The sequence below is a fragment of the Thalassophryne amazonica genome, chromosome 21 (genome assembly GCF_902500255.1).
Source record: "Thalassophryne amazonica chromosome 21, fThaAma1.1, whole genome shotgun sequence".
NCBI lineage: Eukaryota > Metazoa > Chordata > Actinopteri > Batrachoidiformes > Batrachoididae > Thalassophryne > Thalassophryne amazonica.
In genome coordinates, this window is record NC_047123.1 from 24,243,047 (window position 1) to 24,264,903 (window position 21,857).

General features: G+C 39.8%; 2 protein-coding genes across 2 annotated transcripts in view; one reads left to right on the forward strand and one right to left on the reverse strand.

The window, feature by feature from the left end:
• The window catches only part of snx17 (sorting nexin 17), a 35,284-nt gene extending 24,592 nt beyond the window's left edge, over positions 1-10,692 (reverse strand). Inside the window, exons 1-2 of the mRNA XM_034162845.1 lie at positions 9,981-10,692; positions 833-907 (exon numbers count right to left, since the gene is read on the reverse strand). Of these exons, the coding sequence (XP_034018736.1) occupies positions 833-907; positions 9,981-10,040 (135 nt within the window). The 5' untranslated portion in view covers positions 10,041-10,692. The remainder of the gene's footprint in view (positions 1-832; positions 908-9,980) is intronic.
• Positions 10,693-11,955: 1,263 nt separating this feature from the next.
• atraid (all-trans retinoic acid-induced differentiation factor) lies at positions 11,956-19,293 on the forward strand. The gene is made up of 7 exons (XM_034162593.1): positions 11,956-12,076; positions 12,171-12,304; positions 16,418-16,486; positions 16,945-17,016; positions 17,097-17,218; positions 18,896-18,996; positions 19,078-19,293. Exons 1-7 carry the CDS (start codon positions 11,984-11,986, stop codon positions 19,180-19,182), a joined length of 696 nt encoding a protein of 231 aa, XP_034018484.1. The 5' UTR covers positions 11,956-11,983; the 3' UTR covers positions 19,183-19,293.
• Positions 19,294-21,857: the final 2,564 nt, after the last annotated feature.

Consider the following 21,857-nt stretch of genomic DNA (forward strand, 5'->3'; position numbering starts at 1 on the left):
TTCAGTTGATGCTTGATGCTCCCTTAACTGCTTATATTGCCTTTACTTTGTTTGATTGTATTTAGTGGAAGAACTTGTATTCCACCTCTCCTACAATTCCAAAAATGTAGGAGAGGTGATGGTCTAGTGGCGTTGGGCTTGAGACCAGAGGATCCTTGGTTCAAATTCCAGCCTGACTGGAAAAATCTCTAAGGGCCCTTGGGCAAGGTCCTTAATCCCCTAGTTGCTCCCGGTGTGTAATGTGCACATTCTACGGCAGCACCCTGACATCGGGGTGAATGCGAAGCATTATTGTAAAGCACTTTGAGCATCTGATGCAGATGGAACAACCGCTATATAAATGCAGTTCATTTACCATTTCTAATTAGTGGCAACGGTGCTAATGTAAATTAAATAATACCAAAATTTCACTCAATAGAAATACTGGAGCCTTCATGCTTACAGCATCATGTAGTGTCTCACAAAGAAAAAAAACAACAACAAAAAAAAACCTAAAAACCTTCAAGCAAATAATTCTAAATTTTCCATCATTAATTTCTTTGTTTAAGAACCCCTTTTCCTGCAGGTGAAGTGAGGCGCAGGCCAAGAACATTCTTTCCGTGTCAGCTACTCCACAAAACCTCGTCTGCAGTTTGGTCCAAAATAAACAGCACAGGACATGAAGCCACTGTAGTTATGATCCAAAGTGAACAAAGGCTAAAAGAACAGTATATATACACACACCACATGATGCCTAGATAAAGGTCACGCTGAGCGGGTGTGACATTTTAAGCAGAGGTCAGCACTTCAGACGGGCCACTCACTCACAGACACACATGCTCCACTGTCCTACCTGCTCATGGAGGCCAAGAAGCTGACTGTAGCGTACCCGGCAGTGCAGAACACCATTCACGTGGATGTTGTAAGCCTGTGGGGAGGGGAGGAGAGAGCACAGACAAATGAAGTGAGGAAAACACAACAACAAAGCTTATTTTCTCCACAGGGACTGTATAAAAACTGTTTCTTTTTAAGATCTGGCCTCATTATCCATAAATTTTAAGTGAATATAATCTATAGTTTCTTACATTCCTTCTTTCACTATCCCAGATGCAAACGGGTACAATGTCTTTGCTGGGGAAGAAACCTGTGATAGACCGGTGTCCTGTCCAGGAGGAGTCTCTCATCCACTTCACGCTAAAGATTCCAGAGATAAATATCAGCACAATGGGTGATAAAGTCTGTATAGGACTTAACTCCTTCTATTGTGTTTACTCAAATTTCTCAGCTCATCATTGAGAGGATGAAGTGGGAATCTGATTTAATCAAACTTAATTGAGTCTCATTTGAGCAGATGGGGAAAAACAGAACCTGCAGCATCCTTTCTAATCAGCATTACACAAACACTAATGAAAACAGGAAGCAAGAACGTGTGGAATCTTTAATTCTTTCACTGAGATGCTCCGTCTCTGAACAGTCACTGGACACCTTTTATCCAAATGTGCTTGTTGCAACATGTGCTATGCAAACAAACATCGAGCTCAGAAAATTGATCAAAGTTAAGTTCATATACTGTACATTAATTCAAGATCGTACCAGATATACCTACAACTTGTAACGGCAAATTGACAGCTGTTGCTAGAGGACTGCAAATATATATATTTACTGTATTTAGAAGTACAACTTGTGTCAACAAATAGAATGAGATGAAATTCCCCCACAGTGCACGTATGAAAGAAGAGCACACAGTATGTTTATTGGGGACGTTTCCCTTCCATCTCAACAAATATTTTCTGTCGACATGCAGTGTCATGTGGCAGGAGTTTTTAAAAACTCTAGAACTGCGGTGGGTCCTGGAAAGACCCACCAGGTGAAGGAAAGAACATGTTGCTGTTCTGCTGCATCCCTATGGGGGGGGGGTCACCTTGGCATCTCTGCCATCATTCCCATGTGGTTTGGAAATGAGTGAATGTTTTCACAGTTGCTAGAGTGCTAATCCTGCCATCTATCCTGTGAGGACATTTGCACAAGGCGGGGACATCCTGCAGACTTCACATTGTACACAGGACACAGACATTTGGGTTTGGGCAGTTTGCTCAAGTACAGCCCACTTTAGCAGTTAACATGTTGGCATAGAATCCAGTTCTCTAAAATCCCGATATGCCAAATACACACCCTTTTAAAGAGTCTGCAGACAGCTGCACAGCATCACTGTGATGAAATCTGCCACTGATCTCTCCAGCAAATGAGGCAACCACAAAGCCAGACAGCTAACCTGTAGAGTTCATAGGCAATTTTCTTTCCCTAAATAATCAAACGCTGCAGCTGGACCGTGACACTGAACATTTTGGTGTGATAATTTGCACTAAAATAACAGCAACAATGAACATGTTTCTGGGAAAATGTTCATATATATATATATATATATATATATATATATATATATATATATATATATATATATATATATATATATATATATATATATATAAAAATGCACATTTTTCCATTTGTGCATCTGAAGGGAGAAAAAAAAATCATTACTGAAAACCAAATCTGCACTGTCAGTTTCCCAATTCCTCAATGTATGAATTGTGTTAAACTCTCATATGTACTCAAACATGTACCGAGCCCAGGCGTGGGCAATCATGTGCCATGAAGGGCTGAGACACTGCAGGTTTTCCTTGGTACCAATCACCTCAGCAGGTGATTTCATTGACGATCAGAAGTTTATGTTCAGGGGAGAAGCTCATCAGCAACCCACCAGCTGAGGTGATTGGTTGCAATCTTGGAAAATCGAGTACTCACGAGTACTCGATTTTACAGCAGTCTCTGTAGCTGTTTGTTGTGAACGCCGTATACCTTGAGATCAGTTACAGAAGTGCACAAAGTAATGCCGGCGTATCATCGGATGGTCACCAACAACCTAAATCTAAGATGGTATGACTTCTGTGTGACGTCCTTTAACAAGATTTCATGACTGAATGACTTTCTGACAGTTCAATGGACTCGAACCCATAACTCCCCCAATGCACTGCAGCAGACGCTAATAAGAGAAACTTGCAGAGACCAAGACCTGTCACCACCTCTACTTCCACACAGGCTATTATAAATAATTTTTTTTCCCATGGTTTATGTACAAATTATGATTAAGTCAAAGCACTTTCACTACCTCTTGCTTTGCAGTTTGCATGGAGTTGCAGTGATGTTCTACAGTCATTCCTTCCTTTAATCTTGCATGCAACTATATAAACAATGGAAAAATAATTGCAAGCTGAAACTGCTGTGGGGGGGGGGGGGGGGAGCCAAAGAATGAACTAAAAGATGGTACATCAGCAGTATCCAGGCAGGAAGGAAGGGTGATTTTGCAAAATGCAAAGGGTTTGCATGTCTGCACCACTTTGTTTTTTTTGTTTTTTTAACTCACAGCAGACAAGATGGATGATTCATTAATGTTGTGAAATAAACACTCGTAGCCTAATATCTCTGAATGAATGTGATTTTATTTACAGTGTGTGTGTGCGCGCACACACACATGCGCAGAGAGAGAGAGAGAGAGAGAATTTTTTTTAGAGATTAACTTTGAGATATTCTGAAAGGCTCACTTGAGAACAACCGTGTGCACACATTAATTACCAACAAAACTGTTTAAGGACCTGTGGCCCACTCTTGGGCCGACTGTGCTGGAAATTATTAATCTTTCTTTAACTTCTGGATCTGTTCCTAAATGTTTCAAATCTGCAGTGATTAAACCATTACTTAAGAAACCTAATCTTGACCCTAGTGTATTGACAAACTATCGGCCGATATCAAATCTATCATTTTTCTCTAAAATTCTGGAAAAAGTGGTGTCACAGCAGCTCGTGGACTATCTTACTGAGAATAATCTCTTTGAGCCACTGCAGTCTGCTTTTAGAAAATATCATTCCACAGAGACGGCTCTCACTAAAGTGGTGAATGATCTTCTGCTTACAATGGATTTGGACACCACTACGGTTCTGTTGCTGTTAGATCTCATTGCTGCATTTGATACAGTGGATCATCATATTCTACTTGACAGGCTGGAAAATCATTTTGGGATTATTGGGAGTGCCCTTGCATGGCTGACGTCATACTTGACCAGTCGTTCTCACTGTGTTTTGTACAGTAACACTACCTCTAACCTTAAGCCCCGTTTACACATAGATGGTAAACTCTCCCGGAAGCGTCACGGCAGAGATTTTGCCCCCTCCGGGCCATTTTAGGGATCAAATGCCGTAGTTAACGCCGGCATACGGGGGCGTGGTTTGGTTCCGGCATCACTGGGAATCGTCGCAAAAATTATTCAACATGTCGAATAATTCCGGGAGCGCTCCTGGAGAAGTGGCCTGACGACGAAGACAACGCAAACAACAGCGTTTGATACTTTTTAATCACCGTGTCATCCCGCCCCTTCCTGTAGTGCCGCAGTTTACACCGCCGTAATTGGCGGCCGGCGTTGTATCCCTAACCAACGGCGTGTAAAACGGCGATAGAGCCCACATCGGTGTACTCAAAGGCGTTTTAACCGGTGACAGAGGCAGACAAAACGGCGGCGCTAGCAGACAGTACGCTGTTCTAATGGTGTTCCAAACGGCCGATAGGCGGCGGTCAGTATAAAAACGCTAGCGCGCTGCATGCAGGTCTCTCACTCGCGGCTAGCTCCAGATATTTTTGCAGAGAAGCTCCAGTATACCTCCTAAAATAAAATTGGCAGCGGCAAGGACTTACCAAGAGGTCTGGTTCAGGGGTAGCCCTGTGGTGGAAACGAGCAACACGTTGAGGAGGGGAAAAAGAGAGAACAGAAAAGGCTGAAAGGTGAGCTCCCTGTCACTCCCTCCCCCTGCACTGACAGCTGCTTCAGCCTATTACACTCTGGGGGCGGTGCCTATAAGCAAAAGTTCCTGGAGTAACGCAGGATTTGCCTGGATAAATCCAGCGGTACACAGGGCATTATCGGCGGCAGCAGAACACCGCCGTTCTCACGTGCATCTTAACCTGCGATTGTAAAGGATAGAACTGAGCATTAACCTCCGTTGCCTGACGTGTGCCGGATGCTACGGTGTCAAAACTCCGCTTTATTCGGCGGATTTAGCGGCGTTTTATCCGCGTATTTGCGGCTACTATGGCGATCAAAATGCCGGCGAAATGCTCCGCCCCTTTCCACCGCGAAAACAGCCGGAACTACCGCAAACTTCGGTCTACGTACTACCCGCGGACAAAACCGTCTGTGTAACCTGGGCTTTAGTGACATGAAATTTGGGGTTCCATAGGGGTCTGCCTTAGGCTCCCTGCTTTTCTCCCTTTATATAGCACCCCTTGGGAACATATTGCGGCATTTTGGGATTACCTTTCACTGCTATGCAGATGATACTCAGTTATACATGCCAATAACTGCTGGTAATCTCATTCACATAAAATCCTTTGAAGATTGCCTTGCAGTAGTGAGAAGTTGGATGTCTAGAAACTTCCTACTTTTAAATTCTGATAAGACTGAAATGATGGTTCTTGGTCCAGTGAGACATCGGCATCAATTTGACCAGTTAACGCTCAGCCTCGGCTCGTGTGTTATACATCACACTGACAAAGTGAGGAACCTTGGGGTAATTTTTGATCCTTCATTGTCCTTTGGCCTCCACATTAGAAATATTACTAGGACTACTTTCTTCCACCTGCGAAATATAGCGAAGATTCGTCCCATCCTATCTATGGCTGATGCTGAGACCCTGATCCATGCGTTCATCTCTTCCAGATTGGACTACTACTGCAATGTTCTATTTTCTGGTTTACCGCAGTCTAGCATTAGGGGTCTGCAATTGGTTCAAAATGCTGCAGCCAGACTTTTGACACGAAGCAGAAAGTTCGACCACATTACACCCATTTTGGCATCTCTTCACTGGCTTCCTGTCCCAGTGAGATCAGATTTTAAGGTTCTGCTACTAACCTATAAATTTATTCATGGACTGGCACCTCCCTACCTTGCTAACCTAATTAAACCTTACGTACCGGCCCGGGCTTTATGTTCTCAGGACTACTTTGTGTCCCTAAGGTGAATAAGAAATCTGCGGGTCACAGAGCTTTCTCTTATCGTGCCCCTGTTCTGTGGAATGATCTCCCTGCATCAATAAAACAGTCAGGTTCTGTGGAGATTTTCAAGTCCAGACTTAAGACGCAGTTATTTTCCCTTTCATATGGCTAGCATACTGGTACAGTTTTGTTTTACGCTTTTTACTCTTAATTCTTTTATTAGAAATTGGAGCGGGGTGCGGCCTCAACTTTACCTAAATTCTGTGTCTTTTAGTGAAGTTTAGGGCTAGTGGCCGGCGATCACCTTAGTATTTCTGTTTTTCTTGTTGTTTAATGCTGGCAAATTATACAGTATTTTTTGTCTTTCTGATGCCTGATTCTGTTTTTTCTCTCTGTTTAAGGTGCAGCGCCATCTATAGATGGGAGTTGTATTTGTGTTGGTGATCCTCCCGTCCTGTGCGCCAATAGCATTTCTTGTATATTCGTCCGTGAATTGTTCTGTAATTTATGTTTGTAGCATGGCCCAAGCAGAGGGTCACCCCTTTGAGCCTGGTCTGCTTGAGGTTTCTTCCTCAGAGGGAGTTTTTTTTTTTTTTTTTTTTTTTTAACCACTGTTGCTCTGGGGGTTGGTAAGGTTAGACCTTACCTGTGTGAAGAGCTTTGAGGCAACTCTGCTGTGATTTGGCACTATATAAATGAAAATAAATTGAAAAAAATGAATATATAATACTACCATTAATATATGATATTCCACATGCAGGCAGTAAACTGGCAAACTTGGCAAAAGTGTAAAAACAAACAACCATCTGCAAAATCAATTAGTTTCCTCGTCCCCATTAAATGAGTCACTATCAAATACAGCAGCACACAGGTTTCTGTTACTCAAAGACACATCCTTTAAAAATTGGGGAACCTGAAAGAATTAGATCTACTAACTACTGTAAAGTATGAGCAGTCTCTTTTTGTGCTTAAACAACAATAGCCCCACTAAAAAAAAAAAGAAAAAAAAAAGAAGAACTGCAGTATTTGACACTTTGTATAATCCTGTGCAAACACTGCGGATTCTGCAGCACATTGGTTCCAATGTACACACGTCTTCTGTCAGCATTATAATCAAGTAAAGTCCCTTCCTATGGGCTCTTCACAGGAAGGTCACAATAACAGTCACGGGACCGCCTGCTGAACGCCAGGTCTTTAAAGTCCACATGACAGCACAGGCTGTGCGTGCACTAGATAACTCACCTGAAATGCTGAAACTGCAGACTTTTAATGATAGGACTACAGCTTTAAACAACAACAACAACAACGCACAAGGAAAGCAAACACCATGAGCTCAACTGTGGCGCAGTCCAAAACTAACCGTGAATTTCTTGGAAGTAGCGTGAACTCTGAAGACAGAAGTGTTTTCTAATGCAAATAAAAGAATTGCTCTCTCCCTTAATGCTGGAATATATGTACATGGGGGACATGTGAGTGACATGCAAAAAAAAACAAAACAAAAAAAAAAAACAGATGTTGCAGATGTTTTTGGAACTCTCTCATTACTGAATGATTAAAAGTTAATTGTTACACCACGAGTAACTCACGTAGAGTCCATTTTGCTTTTATATTTGCACACTCATGAGGGGAACATATAAGGATGCGATGCACCCCACGTGCTTGTTGTTAAATCATTAACCATTGAAAATGAGTCCAGCTGCTCATATTTCAGAGTCTGATAACTATCTAACAGACACAAAGACTGAAATTATATATATATATATATATATATATATATATATATATATATATACATACATACATACATACATACATACATACACACACACGTATATATCTCATTTCAGCCTTTCTTTGGGGGGGGCACCCCTAGTCCAATATACTAGTTGCTAGCACATACAGGGTGACTCCCCCCCGTATGTGCTAGCAACTAGTATATTGGAGTAGGGGTGCCCCCCTCCCCCCAAAAAACAGAATCCATAAAAATTGTAATAAATCCTACAATTTTTCAATTGTTCCAATCGTCTTTCCCAACATGTCTTGGTCAACCAAGGAAAAGACATTTTGCCTGGAGGCCTACTTTGCCAACAAATCATACATTTTGGAGCATAATTTGAAAGAACATGACTTTTATGCAAAGCGACCAAGATAACAGAAACTTTGAGGAATGATCGTACACAGACTGAAGTGTATATCCAGCTAATTTCAAGATATTTGCTGGACTTTTGTGGAATTTATTACAATTTTTAATCAATTCAATTTATTTAGTTTATATCGTGCCAAATCACAACAAAGCCGCCTCAAGGCACTTCACACAAGTAAGACCTAACTTTAACAAACCCTAGAGCAAGCACACAGGTGACAGTGGTAAGAAAAAACTCCCTCTGACGATATAGAGGAAGAAACCTCAAGCAGATTTTTATGGGTTCTGTTTTTTTGGGGACACCAAAAAAAAAAAAAAAAAAAAAATACTACAGTATGTATTGGTGGTAGCAAATCTTTTGTGAAGTACTTGAATCAACAAACTCATCAACCTCTGCATGTCAGATCATATAAGCATCTTGATAGACTTCCTTTACATATGTAATAGACATGAAATTGTGGGACTTTGACCATAATAAGTAGAAAACCCAACTACATTTAATGCTTAAAAGGTAAACAAAAAAACATTTTCAATTGTGAACCCTTTAATCGGGTAATTTACAATAATACCATGAGCAGGTAGCTCAGTGGATAAGGAGTTGGCCTGCCAATATATATATCTGGGTTCAAATCCCACTCATTCTGTCTGTCCCTTGGAGAAGACACTTAATTTTCATTGTCTCATTGCACTCAGCTGTAAATGGATACTGCCTCAGCTGGGGAAATAACCTGGGTCAGATTGGTGTCCCATCCGGGAGAAGTTGTGGACTCTTCACACCACAGAATTCAAAGATAAGCTCAGGTCTCATAGAGACCTGATTAGGCAACTCATCACGATTATGTTGAATATCAAAATAGTCTGCGACTAATTTAATAACTGACAATCTTTTTTAAAAGCTTTGTTTTCTCTCAAAACTGATGAAAAACAAAATTCTCTTTGTGGTAAATGCCAGGCGTCGTGTTTGGAGGAAACCAGGCACCATCCCTACAGTGAAGCATGGTGGTGGCAGCATCACGCTGTGGAGATGTTATTCAGCAGCAGGAACTGGGAGACTAGTCAGGACTGAGGGAAAGATGAACGCAGCAATGCACAGAGACATCCTGGATGAAAACCTGCTCCAGAGCGCTCTTGACCTCAGACTGCAGCGACCGTTAGTCTTTCAGCAGGACAATGATCCTAAGTACACAGCCAAGATATCAAAGGAGTGGCTTCAGGACAACTCTGTGAATGTCCTTGAATGGCCCAGACCTAAATCCGACTGAACATCTCTGGAGAGATCTGAAAATGGCTGTGCACCGACGCTCCCCATCCAACCTGATGGAGCTTGAAAGGTGCTGCAAAAAGAAATGGACAAGACTACCCAAAGATAGGTGCACCAAGTTTGTGGCACCATATTCAAGAAGACTTGAGGCTGTAACTGCTGCCAAAGGTGCATCAACAAAGCATTTGATTTCTTAGTTTGTTTGTTTTTTAATAAATTTACAAAAATTTCAAAAAACTTTTTCGTGTTGTATTGAAGTTGACCGGATTTGAATGTTTGTTGCCATTTCGGCTCTTTTAAGTCAAACATGTACAAGATGACACCAATGGTTGTTTTTGTTTGTTTTTTGAGTTAAGGCCTACACAAAGATGGCTATGATGCATTCTTCCTCACTCACTCACCCACTCGTTCGCATTTTTGCAGAAACGGCTGGCGATTGTTTTCCTCGTTCGATTAATCGATTATCGATTAATCGTTTCCACACTAAGACAGTTCGACATGTGTAGCCGCTAGAACCGGTGTTTTTAATGAACCTAAAAACAAAGTCGTACTTACCACATATGTCGATCCATTTTCTCCCGATCGAACCTCGGTTTCGGGGATGGAAAAATGCATCTTTTATCTCCGTATTACGGCGAACACTTCAACAAAAAGTCCACTGTGGAGGAGCAGGAGGAGACTCTTCCCCGGCGGGATGGAGTTCGGGGGTAAAGCGGTACCAGGGCCTGGACTCGAACCGGCAAACACACAAAAAAAGGGGGGGGGGGGGGGGGGGGAAGAAACTTCTCCACGTCAGTGTTAAACTTTTCTCCACGGAGCAGCCATGTTTGGAAGTGCGAAGTAATTACACCTTTACCGCTGGCGTTAACATGAACTATTTTCCCCACGTTTGTCCAAAATTTTCGGTAGCAACCACTCACTGTATGAACGGTGACAAAACGCACAAAATACAGTTAGTTCACCTGTAGAAAAACAAAAAGCAAAACAAAAAAAACAAAGTTTAAAAGCCGCAGCTGGATACCGCAAAGCCCACTGCTGCGTCGCACAGAACCGAAACATGAAGGGGACCAGTTAGACTTGCTGTGGTTCCGTTTGTTCCCCTGCCCCCGACATGTGCAAAGGAAAAAAAAAAAAAAATTCAGACTGAAAAAAGGCGTCGATAAAAGGTGAGATAAATAGAAAAAAAAATCAGCTATACCCGCGCCATAAAGCCATTATGTGTCCAACGTAATATAGTGAGCCATCAAGAGATATTGCAACAACCCCTCTGGTTCGAACCATCTCCTTTTCAAGCGGAGGTGGCAGTGAGCAGTAGCAGCGTTTAACAAATCCCCCAAATAACAACGAATTACACCAAAGATTTTTACTCATACGTTTTAAAGCATAAATATAAATATGTAAAAAAGAATAACAATACAAGAAATGCACAAATAAGGTTTATTGCTGTGTATTTTATCTTGAATGCCCCCCTCGGATCACGTCTATGGTCAAGCCGGTCAAAAGCGTTGTTGAAAATAAATAAATAAATAAATAAATAATAAAATATATAATATATATATAATATAATATATAATATATATATTATATATTATAATATATATATTATAATAATATATATATATATATATATATATATATATATATATATATATATATATATATATATATATATATATATATATATATTCTACAGTAATTACATGCTTGTACCTTTATTTATAACTCTGTTATTATGACAATGACAAAGTATCGAATTGAAATGTAAATATATTATGAAAAAATGCATAAATACGCTTTTAAATGCACATTTTGTTAAGAAAGGTTTAATAGTAATAACAATAAATAGTACAAATAACAGTAACAATAATAATTTGTTGTTATGGGTGAAGTGCTTTGGATAATTTTTTTCTCAATGTAATGTTATAAATAGTACAAAATATACAAAAAGCATTCAAAGATCAGAAACAAAAGCAAGCTGTGGGGTTAGTTAAAGCACATTTTAAGTAAGAAACTGTTTGCATTTGTGATTTTAATGGATTCAAATTTGTATTTCAACCTCGACAAAACGCTGTCCCCCCCCCCCCCCCCCCCCCCCCCCCCCCCCCCTAAACATTTGTACTTATGAATATTGAATTGTGGTCACTTTTTGAAAGCAGTCAAAGAATATAATAACATTTAAAAAGAAGAAAAATCTTCAAATATATTTTTGAAATAATTAACATGGTTGCAGGAAAATCACTGTTAAACGTCACTGTGGCTCCGGGGTCATAATAATGTAATTATTTTGCGATTTTTTTTTTTTTTTATTTTTTTTTTTGATAATTGTGAATGTGCAAATGTTATGGGGAAAACAAAAGTTCTGAATATTAAACTATCCCAATTCTTTTTTTTTCTTTTCTTTTCACAATAATGTTGTACTGACGCTACACACGAATGTACATGTTAGTAAAATGGAAAATTACCAACGCCTACAAGCCTACATCTTTTTTTTCTTTTGGGTTGTACTTCCTGTCACGTGAGCTGCATCGTGTCTGGTCACATGATTTCAGTCGACAACAATGACAGCTGGGAGATTCCAGCTGAAAACAGGAGCTCTGCTTTTAATTTTTAAATTATGTTTTTACACGAGTTCCCAACGGACTGAGCCGCAGGTAAGAGTTGGGAGTTGTTGTAGTTTTTAGTAGAAACGATAAACGTGCTTCTTATTACCATTTTTTTTTCCCAATTTATTTTTGTTGTTTGCAGGTATGCGGTTGGTGTCGTGGTTCGGTCGTAAATGACTCCGCGGTGGGTCAATTCTGCGACGCGTCCGCGGGTCGGACAAAAGGACGCTGCTGTTTGAGAAACGACAGCAACTTTGACGGTGAACGCATCATCGGGTAGGAATTTTTGCCATATTGTGCAATGCAATGAATAATAATTTAAAAAGACACAAACTATAAAATCAGAACACGATCAAACCAGGCAGAGAAGTTGTACAAACATCAGACAAGCCATCGTATAGTGCAGTTCCTCAGAACAGTCTATAGGGGATAAGTCCAGAAAGCAGAGGTGGGCGATACCGGGAATTTTGGTATTGATCCTATACCAAGTAAATACAGGCCCAGGATCGCTGATATCGATACCAATACCGATACTTTTTCATATTTAAACTTCATAGATTTCGCCAAACATTGTATGTGACAACAAAATACTTTATTATCACAATGTGCGCAGCAGTCAGTGCATGCGGGAGAAGAAAAAAAGCTTGAGTATCGACCTTTTTACACGAGGATCGTTCAATATCAATACCAGCGTTGGTATCGGTATTATCAACATTAGGATCGATCCGCCCACCTCTACCAGAAAGGGTTTGACAACATAGCACTCACATCAAAGTCAACATTTAAACCTCTAGGATCTAATGAGCCCAATGTGTATATCCAAAACAGTTCCCTTTGGGACAATCTCTTATTAATGTTGCCTCCTCTGGGCAACTTCACTTGCTCCATATCCTGAAAGCAAAGCGAAGAGACGGTGTGAGTGCATTCTGTAAAATGACAAGTTACTAGGTACGTAGTTGGGATCAGCCTGGCTTATCGAACTTTTATGTTCACTTATCCCTTTGTTTTAAACATGTTGTTTTCCAACATATACCTTGTCACAAAGGCACGTCAGTATATAAATCATGTTCTTGGTTTTGCACGTGATAAACCACCTCATCGGAAAAGAGATACCAGTCTTAGGATGTTCAAAGTCCTTTGTTTTATGTGTATGATTACACTGGGCACAACTACCACATTGATAATTGGCATCTTTTAATGGTGCCCAAATGGTCTGCTTGGGGTCTGTATTTATACTGGCCTTTACTACCTTGTATGCCTAGAGAACTACAACTCCCAACTAGACACTGGTGAACTCATACAAGTGTAACTTCTTTAGATGATTACATTGATTGTCTTCTCAGTTGTTATCAGTATGTACTATTATCTATCGTCCACCTGGTCGTTACTGTGAGTTTCTCTGTGAATTTTCAGACCTTTTGTCTGACTTAGTGCTTAGCTCAGATAAGATAATTATAGTGGGCGATTTTAACATCCACACAGATGCTGAGAATGACAGCCTCAACACTGCATTTAATCTATTATTAGACTCTATTGGCTTTGCTCAAAAAGTAAATGAGTCCACCCACCACTTTAATCATATCTTAGATCTTGTTCTGACTTATGGTATGGAAATAGAAGACTTAACAGTATTCCCTGAAAACTCCCTTCTGTCTGATCATTTTTTAATAACATTTACATTTACTCTGATGGACTACCCAGCAGTAGGGAATAAGTTTCATTACACTAGAAGTCTTTCAGAAAGCGCTGTAACTAGGTTTAAGGATATGATTCCTTCTTTATGTTCTCTAATGCCATATAACAACACAGTGCAGAGTAGCTACCTAAACTCTGTAAGGGAGATAGAGTATCTCGTCAATAGTTTTACATCCTCATTGAAGACAACTTTGGATGCTGTAGCTCCTCTGAAAAAGAGAGCTTTAAATCAGAAGTGTCTGACTCCATGGTATAACTCTCAAACTCGTAGCTTAAAGCAGATAACCCATAAGTTGGAGAGGAAATGGCGTCTCACTAATTTAGAAGATCTTCACTTAGCCTGGAAAAAGAGTCTGTTGCTCTATAAAAAAGCCCTCCGTAAAGCTAGGACATCTTTCTACTCATCACTAATTGAAGAAAATAAGAACAACCCCAGGTTTCTTTTCAGCACTGTAGCCAGGCTGACAAAGAGTCAGAGCTCTATTGAGCTGAGTATTCCATTAACTTTAACTAGTAATGAGTTCATGACTTTCTTTGCTAACAAAATTTTAACTATTAGAGAAAAAATTACTCATAACCATCCCAAAGACGTATCGTTATCTTTGGCTGCTTTCAGTGATGCCGGTATTTGGTTAGACTCTTTCTCTCCGATTGTTCTGTCTGAGTTATTTTCATTAGTTACTTCATCCAAACCATCAACATGTTTATTAGACCCCATTCCTACCAGGCTGCTCAAGGAAGCCCTACCATTATTTAATGCTTCGATCTTAAATATGATCAATCTATCTTTGTTAGTTGGCTATGTACCACAGGCTTTTAAGGTGGCAGTAATTAAACCATTACTTAAAAAGCCATCACTTGACCCAGCTATCTTAGCTAATTATAGGCCAATCTCCAACCTTCCTTTTCTCTCAAAAATTCTTGAAAGGGTAGTGTAAAACAGCTAACTGATCATCTGCAGAGGAATGGTCTATTTGAAGAGTTTCAGTCAGGTTTTAGAATTCATCATAGTACAGAAACAGCATTAGTGAAGGTTACAAATGATCTTCTTATGGCCTCGGACAGTGGACTCATCTCTGTGCTTGTTCTGTTAGACCTCAGTGCTGCTTTTGATACTGTTGACCATAAAATTTTATTACAGAGATTAGAGCATGCCATAGGTATTAAAGGCATTGCGCTGCGGTGGTTTGAATCATATTTGTCTAATAGATTACAATTTGTTCATGTAAATGGGGAATCTTCTTCACAGACTAAAGTTAATTATGGAGTTCCACAAGGTTCTGTGCTAGGACCAATTTTATTCACTTTATATATGCTTCCCTTAGGCAGTATTATTAGACGGTATTGCTTAAATTTTCATTGTTACGCAGATGATACCCAGCTTTATCTATCCATGAAGCCAGAGGACACACACCAATTAGCTAAACTGCAGGATTGTCTTACAGACATAAAGACATGGATGACCTCTAATTTCCTGCTTTTAAACTCAGATAAAACTGAAGTTATTGTACTTGGCCCCACAAATCTTAGAAACATGGTGTCTAACCAGATCCTTACTCTGGATGGCATTACCCTGACCTCTAGTAATACTGTGAGAAATCTTGGAGTCATTTTTGATCAGGATATGTCATTCAAAGCGCATATTAAACAAATATGTAGGACTGCTTTTTTGCATTTACGCAATATCTCTAAAATCAGAAAGGTCTTGTCTCAGAGTGATGCTGAAAAACTAATTCATGCATTTATTTCCTCTAGGCTGGACTATTGTAATTCATTATTATCAGGTTGTCCTAAAAGTTCCCTAAAAAGCCTTCAGTTAATTCAAAATGCTGCAGCTAGAGTGCTGACGGGGACTAGAAGGAGAGAGCATATCTCACCCATATTGGCCTCTCTTCATTGGCTTCCTGTTAATTCTAGAATAGAATTTAAAATTCTTCTTCTTACTTATAAGGTTTTGAATAATCAGGTCCCATCTTATCTTAGGGACCTCGTAGTACCATATCACCCCAATAGAGCGCTTCGCTCTCAGACTGCAGGCTTACTTGTAGTTCCTAGGGTTTGTAAGAGTAGAATGGGAGGCAGAGCCTTCAGCTTTCAGGCTCCTCTCCTGTGGAACCAGCTCCCAATTCAGATCAGGGAGACAGACACCCTCTCTACTTTTAAGATTAGGCTTAAAACTTTCCTTTTTGCTAAAGCTTATAGTTAGGGCTGGATCAGGTAACCCTGAACCATCCCTTAGTTATGCTGCTATAGACGTAGACTGCTGGGGGGTTCCCATGATGCACTGAGTGTTTCTTTCTCTTTTTGCTCTGTATGCACCACTCTGCATTTAATCATTAGTGATCGATCTCTGCTCCCCTCCACAGCATGTCTTTTTCCTGGTTCTCTCCCTCAGCCCCAACCAGTCCCAGCAGAAGACTGCCCCTCCCTGAGCCTGGTTCTGCTGGAGGTTTCTTCCTGTTAAAAGGGAGTTTTTCCTTCCCACTGTAGCCAAGTGCTTGCTCACAGGGGGTCGTTTTGACCGTTGGGGTTTTACATCATTATTGTATGGCCTTGCCTTACAATATAAAGCGCCTTGGGGCAACTGTTTGTTGTGATTTGGCGCTATATAAAAAAAAAAATTGATTGATTGATTGATGTACCACAAGTACAACTCTACAACATTTAAAGTGTACATGTTTGTGTGCTCCTCAGGTTGGACCTCTCAAACTGTTCATTAACTCAGATTGAGGATCTTCCGGGAGCATCAACAGCTTTAATAATGTACGTACTGATAATACCATTTCTTTAAAGCTACAGTGTGTCAGATTTATGCATATTTTTGCTCATTCCTATTGAAGTGAATGGAAATTCAATTTTTATGTGGACTGCTGACCAATAATGTGTAAATGTAGCAAAGCAAATTATGCAAATACAGATTTGGACTTCTGCGACATACGTCACAGGAGCAAAAAATGAGCTGTTTCACCCCTGCATTTTGTTTATAGCAGCAGAATGACTACAAATATTATAGAAATGTAGGATTTTAGAGATGAAACATCAAGTATATTCAACTGTGAAAAGTAGAGAAAAGCAATTTTGCACAAAATTACCCTTTAAACATCAGGTCCCAAAGGCAACAATGGCATATGGGGCTGATTCTCAACCATGTGTCATTGTTTTTTTTAATTTGCATGGATACGTACTGTTGTTTAAACCTTTATAAACATTTTGCATTTCAGAGACCTGTCACTCAATCCAATTGTCAACATAAGTGACTCACTGTTTCAAGGATTCCTTGATTTAAATAACCTGTAAGTATCCTGTTACAAACAGTCACATATTTGGTAACAGAGCTCATTTTGTATGACATCACACTTTATTTATTTTTAAGGATTTTACCAGCAGACATACCGTGTCCAGGGGGCAACTTCTCCTGGAATAAAGTAGAAATTAAAGACGGAAATCATCTTTGCGAAGGCCAGAAAAATATGTGCAACCAAACTGGACAGCTGTGTAAGTGTGTCCTACTTGGGGATTTGAACGCAACATTTCATTCTCATTGTTTTAGTGATTACAGTGGAACGTATTCACAGTGCTTCACTTTTCCACATTTTGCTATGTTGCAGCCTTATTCCAGAAAGGATGAAATTAATTTTTTTCCTCAAAATTCTACACACAATACCCCATAATGACAATGTGAAAAGGTTTTTGAGATTTTTGCAAACTTATTAAAAATAAAATAAACTAAGAAATCATGTGTATGTAAGTATTCACAGCCTTTGCCATGAAACTCAAAATTGAGATCAGGTGCATCCTGTTTCCACGGATCATCCTTGAGATGTTTCTTCAGCTTAGTTGGAGTCCACCTGGGGTAAATTCAGTTGATTGGACATGATTTGGAAAGACACACCCCATCTACATATATGGTCCCACAGTTGACAGTGCATGTCAGAGCACAAACCAAGCATGAAATCAAAGGAATTGTCTGTAGACCTCCAAGACAGGATTGTCTAGAGGAACAAATCTGGGGAAGGGTACAGAAGCATTTCTGCTGCTTTGATGGTCCTAATGAGCACAGTGGCCTCCATCATCCGTAAATGGAAGAAGTTTGGATTCACCAGGACTCTTCCTGGAGCTGGCAGCCCATCTAAACTGAGTGACCAGGGGAGAAGGGCCTTAGTCATCGAGGTGACCATGAACCTGATGGTCACTTGGTTAGAGCTTCAGCATTCCTCTGTGAAGAGAGGAGAACTTTCCAGACGGACAGCCATCTCTGCAGCAATCCACCAATCAGGCCTGTATGGTAGAGTGTTCAAATGAAAGCCACTCCTTAGTAAAAGGCCCATGGCAGCCCACCTGGAGTTTGCCAGAAGGCACCTGAAGGACTCTCAGACCATGAGAAAGAAAATTCTCTGGTCTGATGAGATAAAGACTGAACTCTTTGGCGTAAACCAGGCACCATCCCTACAGTGAAGCATGGTGGTGGCAGCATCATGCTGTGGAGATGTTTCTCAGTGGCAGGAACTAGGAAACTAGTCAGGATTGAGGGAAAGATGAATGCAGCAATGCACGGAGACATCCTGGATGAAAACCTGCTCCAGAGTGCTTTTGACCTCAGATTGGGGTGACGGTTCATCTTTCAGCAGGAAAATGACCTGAAGCACACAGCCAAGATTTCAAATGAGTGGCTTCAGGACAACTCTGTGACTGTCCTTGAGTGGCCCAGCCAGAGCCCAGACCTGAATCTGATTGAACATCTCTGGAGAGATCTGAAAATGGCTGTGCACCGACGCTCCCCAGCCAACCTGATGGAGCTTGAGAGGTGCTGCAAAGAGGAATGGACAGAACTGCTCAAAGATAGGTGTGCCAAGCTTGTGGTATCATATTCAAGAAGACTTAAGGCTGTAATTGCTGCCAAAGGTGCAGCAACAAATTTCTTAGTGTATTTTTAATATATTTGCAAAAATAAAAAGAACAACTTAATGTTGTCATTATGGGGTGTTTTGTTAGCAGAATTTTGAGGGTAAGACTTTTAAATGTCTCCATTTTGGAATAAGGCTGTGGCATAACAAAATGTGTAAAAAGTGAAGCGCTGTGAAAACTTTCCCAATACACCATATACTGTGATGTGCACAAATGATGCAAAGTTCTGTCGTCTCTTTTCATTCCTTAATAACCAACGATCCACAGCTGCTAACTGTCCTCAGAACTCCCTGTGTGCCCCCTATGGCCCTGGCTTTTTCGAGTGCAGCTGCACTGACAACTACCACGGATACAAGTGCTTACGAGAGGTCAGCTCACTCACACGTCTGAGTTCAGTGACACCACTGTCTTTGTCATTTTTGTAAAATCTATATTATTATATCCAACAGGGGGAGTTTCCAGCTCTCCTGGTGTTTGTACCTCTTGGGGTGTCTACGTTGGTCATCTCATCTTTGCTGTGGGTCATTGAGAGGCGTAAGGCCAAACCGGTCTGACCCCCTGCAGGCTCCCTTTGGTGGGCTGCTTGTGTTTTCATTAAGGAAAATTTTTAAAACTGACAGTATACTCATAGTGCAGTGATTGAAAATGGATTTAAACAGCAACTTTTTTTTTTTTTTTTTAAATTCCATTAATAATTACCACTACACTTGGGGGTACAAGTAAAAGTGACATTGGTGGCCATCAGACCTAGGTTTTGGAAATTAAAGAAAATGAACAAGCAACATGTAGCTTCAGCCACACCTGCTCTTAATTTTCATCATGCATATATTCATGATTATTCCTTGCAACAAGCCTGTCGATGTCTAGTAAGTGGCAGACGGGTCTGTGGGATATTACACAAGCTAAACAGAGTTGCTTTTTGGGTTGATCTGGTGCATCAAAATTCGCCAACACAATTAGTTGATCCTCGTTATAGGTTTTTAATTTGGTGAGTTCTAAAATGAGTCTTTATGGTTGTTATGGCGTTAACCTGGAAGAGATGGACTCCTTTATCTTCATTTACTGTTTTACTGTTTACATGCCGAGACTTTGGCAAAAGCCGAGCAATGAATGAATATATATATATACGTGTATGTATATATATATATATATATATATATATATATATATATATATATATATATCCTCGTTATAGGTTTTTAATTTGGTGAGTTCTAAAATGAGTCTTTATGGTTGTTATGGCGTTAACCTGGAAGAGATGGACTCCTTTATCTTCATTTACTGTTTTACTGTTTACATGCCGAGACTTTGGCAAAAGCCGAGCAATGAATGAATATATATATATACATGTGTATATATATATATAAAATTATGTTTCACTGACCGTAGATTAGAAGTGGTCGTTAATCAGTGTTTGAGATTTTTTTTAACCAATTGTGCAAAACGTACTGAATGTGCAATTTACATGTCCTGAAGCACATTTTAAGGAATAATTACTTCTATGTGGAAATTTTTACTTGTTTAAAGCAAAACCAGTTTTAATAGTCATGTATGAATCGAGACCACTGAAACTTCTGCTCAACTCAGCTTTAATGTTAATGCTTGAATATTTTATTTATACACTCACACACATATATATGTATTAAACATTATAAAGTTGGGCATTAATGTTAATTATTTCACATAGTGTCACATCTCCAAATCACATAAAAGTAACTATGTAGTGATGTTGTATATTCAACCATGCATTCTTAATTTCAGTCTCAGAACAATTTGGAAAATATGAGTGACAGTTGGAAAATAATTTTGATACTTTGTGTTTGAGTAAAATTTGTTGTAGCCAATTTTTAGTATTTGAAAATGAAACTGACACATTTCAAGCTCCATACAAAAAAAAAAAACAGACCCAACACTGACTGGAATAATGAACATTTAGAAATTTGTTTCAAGTTTGTTACTAATTTGCAGTACTGAGGAAAAAATTTTTGGTACAACCCCTGGCAAAAATTCTGGAATCACCGGCCTCGGAGGATGTTCATTCAGTTGTTTAATTTTGTAGAAAAAAAAGCAGATCACAGACATGACACAAAACTAAAGTCATTTCAAATGGCAACTTTCTGGCTTTAAGAAACACTATAAGAAATCAAGAAAAAAGTTGTGGCAGTCAGTAATGGTTACTTTTTAGACCAAGCAGAGGGAAAAAATATGGAATCACTCAATTCTGAGAAAAAATTGTGGAATCATGAAAAACAAAAGAACGCTCCAACACATCACTAGTATTTTGTTGCACCACCTCTGGCTTTTATAACAGCTTGCAGTCTCTGAGGTATGGACTTAATGAGTGACAAACAGTACTCTTCATCAATCTGGCTCCAACTTTCTCTGATTGCAGTTGCCAGATCAGCTTTGCAGGTTGGAGCCTTGTCATGGACCATTTTCTTCAACTTCCACCAAAGATTTTCAATTGGATTAAGATCCGGACTATTTGCAGGCCATGACATTGACCCTATGTGTCTTTTTGCAAGGAATGTTTCCACAGTTTTTGCTCTATGGCAAGATGCATTATCATCTTGAAAAATGATTTCACCATCCCCAAACATCCTTTCAATTGATGGGATAAGAAAAGTGTCCAAAATATCAACGTAAACTTGTGCATTTATTGATGATGTAATGACAGCCATCTCCCCAGTGCCTTTACCTGACATGCAGCCCCATATCATCAATGACTGTGGAAATTTACATGTTCTCTTCAGGCAGTCATCTTTATAAATCTCATTGGAACGGCACCAAACAAAAGTTCCAGCATCATCACCTTGCCCAATGCAGATTCAAGATTCATCACTGAATATGACTTTCATCCAGTCATCCACAGTCCACGATTGCTTTTCCTTAGCCCATTGTAACCTTGTTTTTTTCTGTTTAGGTGTTAATGATGGCTTTCGTTTAGCTTTTCTGTATGTAAATCCCATTTCCTTTAGGCGGTTTCTTATAGTTCGGTCACAGACGTTGACTCCAGTTTCCTCCCATTCGTTCATTTGTTTTGTTGTGCATTTTCGATTTTTGAGACATATTGCTTTAAGTTTTCTGTCTTGACGCTTTGATGTCTTCCTTGGTCTACCAATATGTTTGCCTTTAACAACCTTCCCATGTTGTTTGTATTTGGTCCAGAGTTTAGACACAGCTGTGAACAACCAACATCTTTTGCAACATTGCGTGATGATTTACCCTC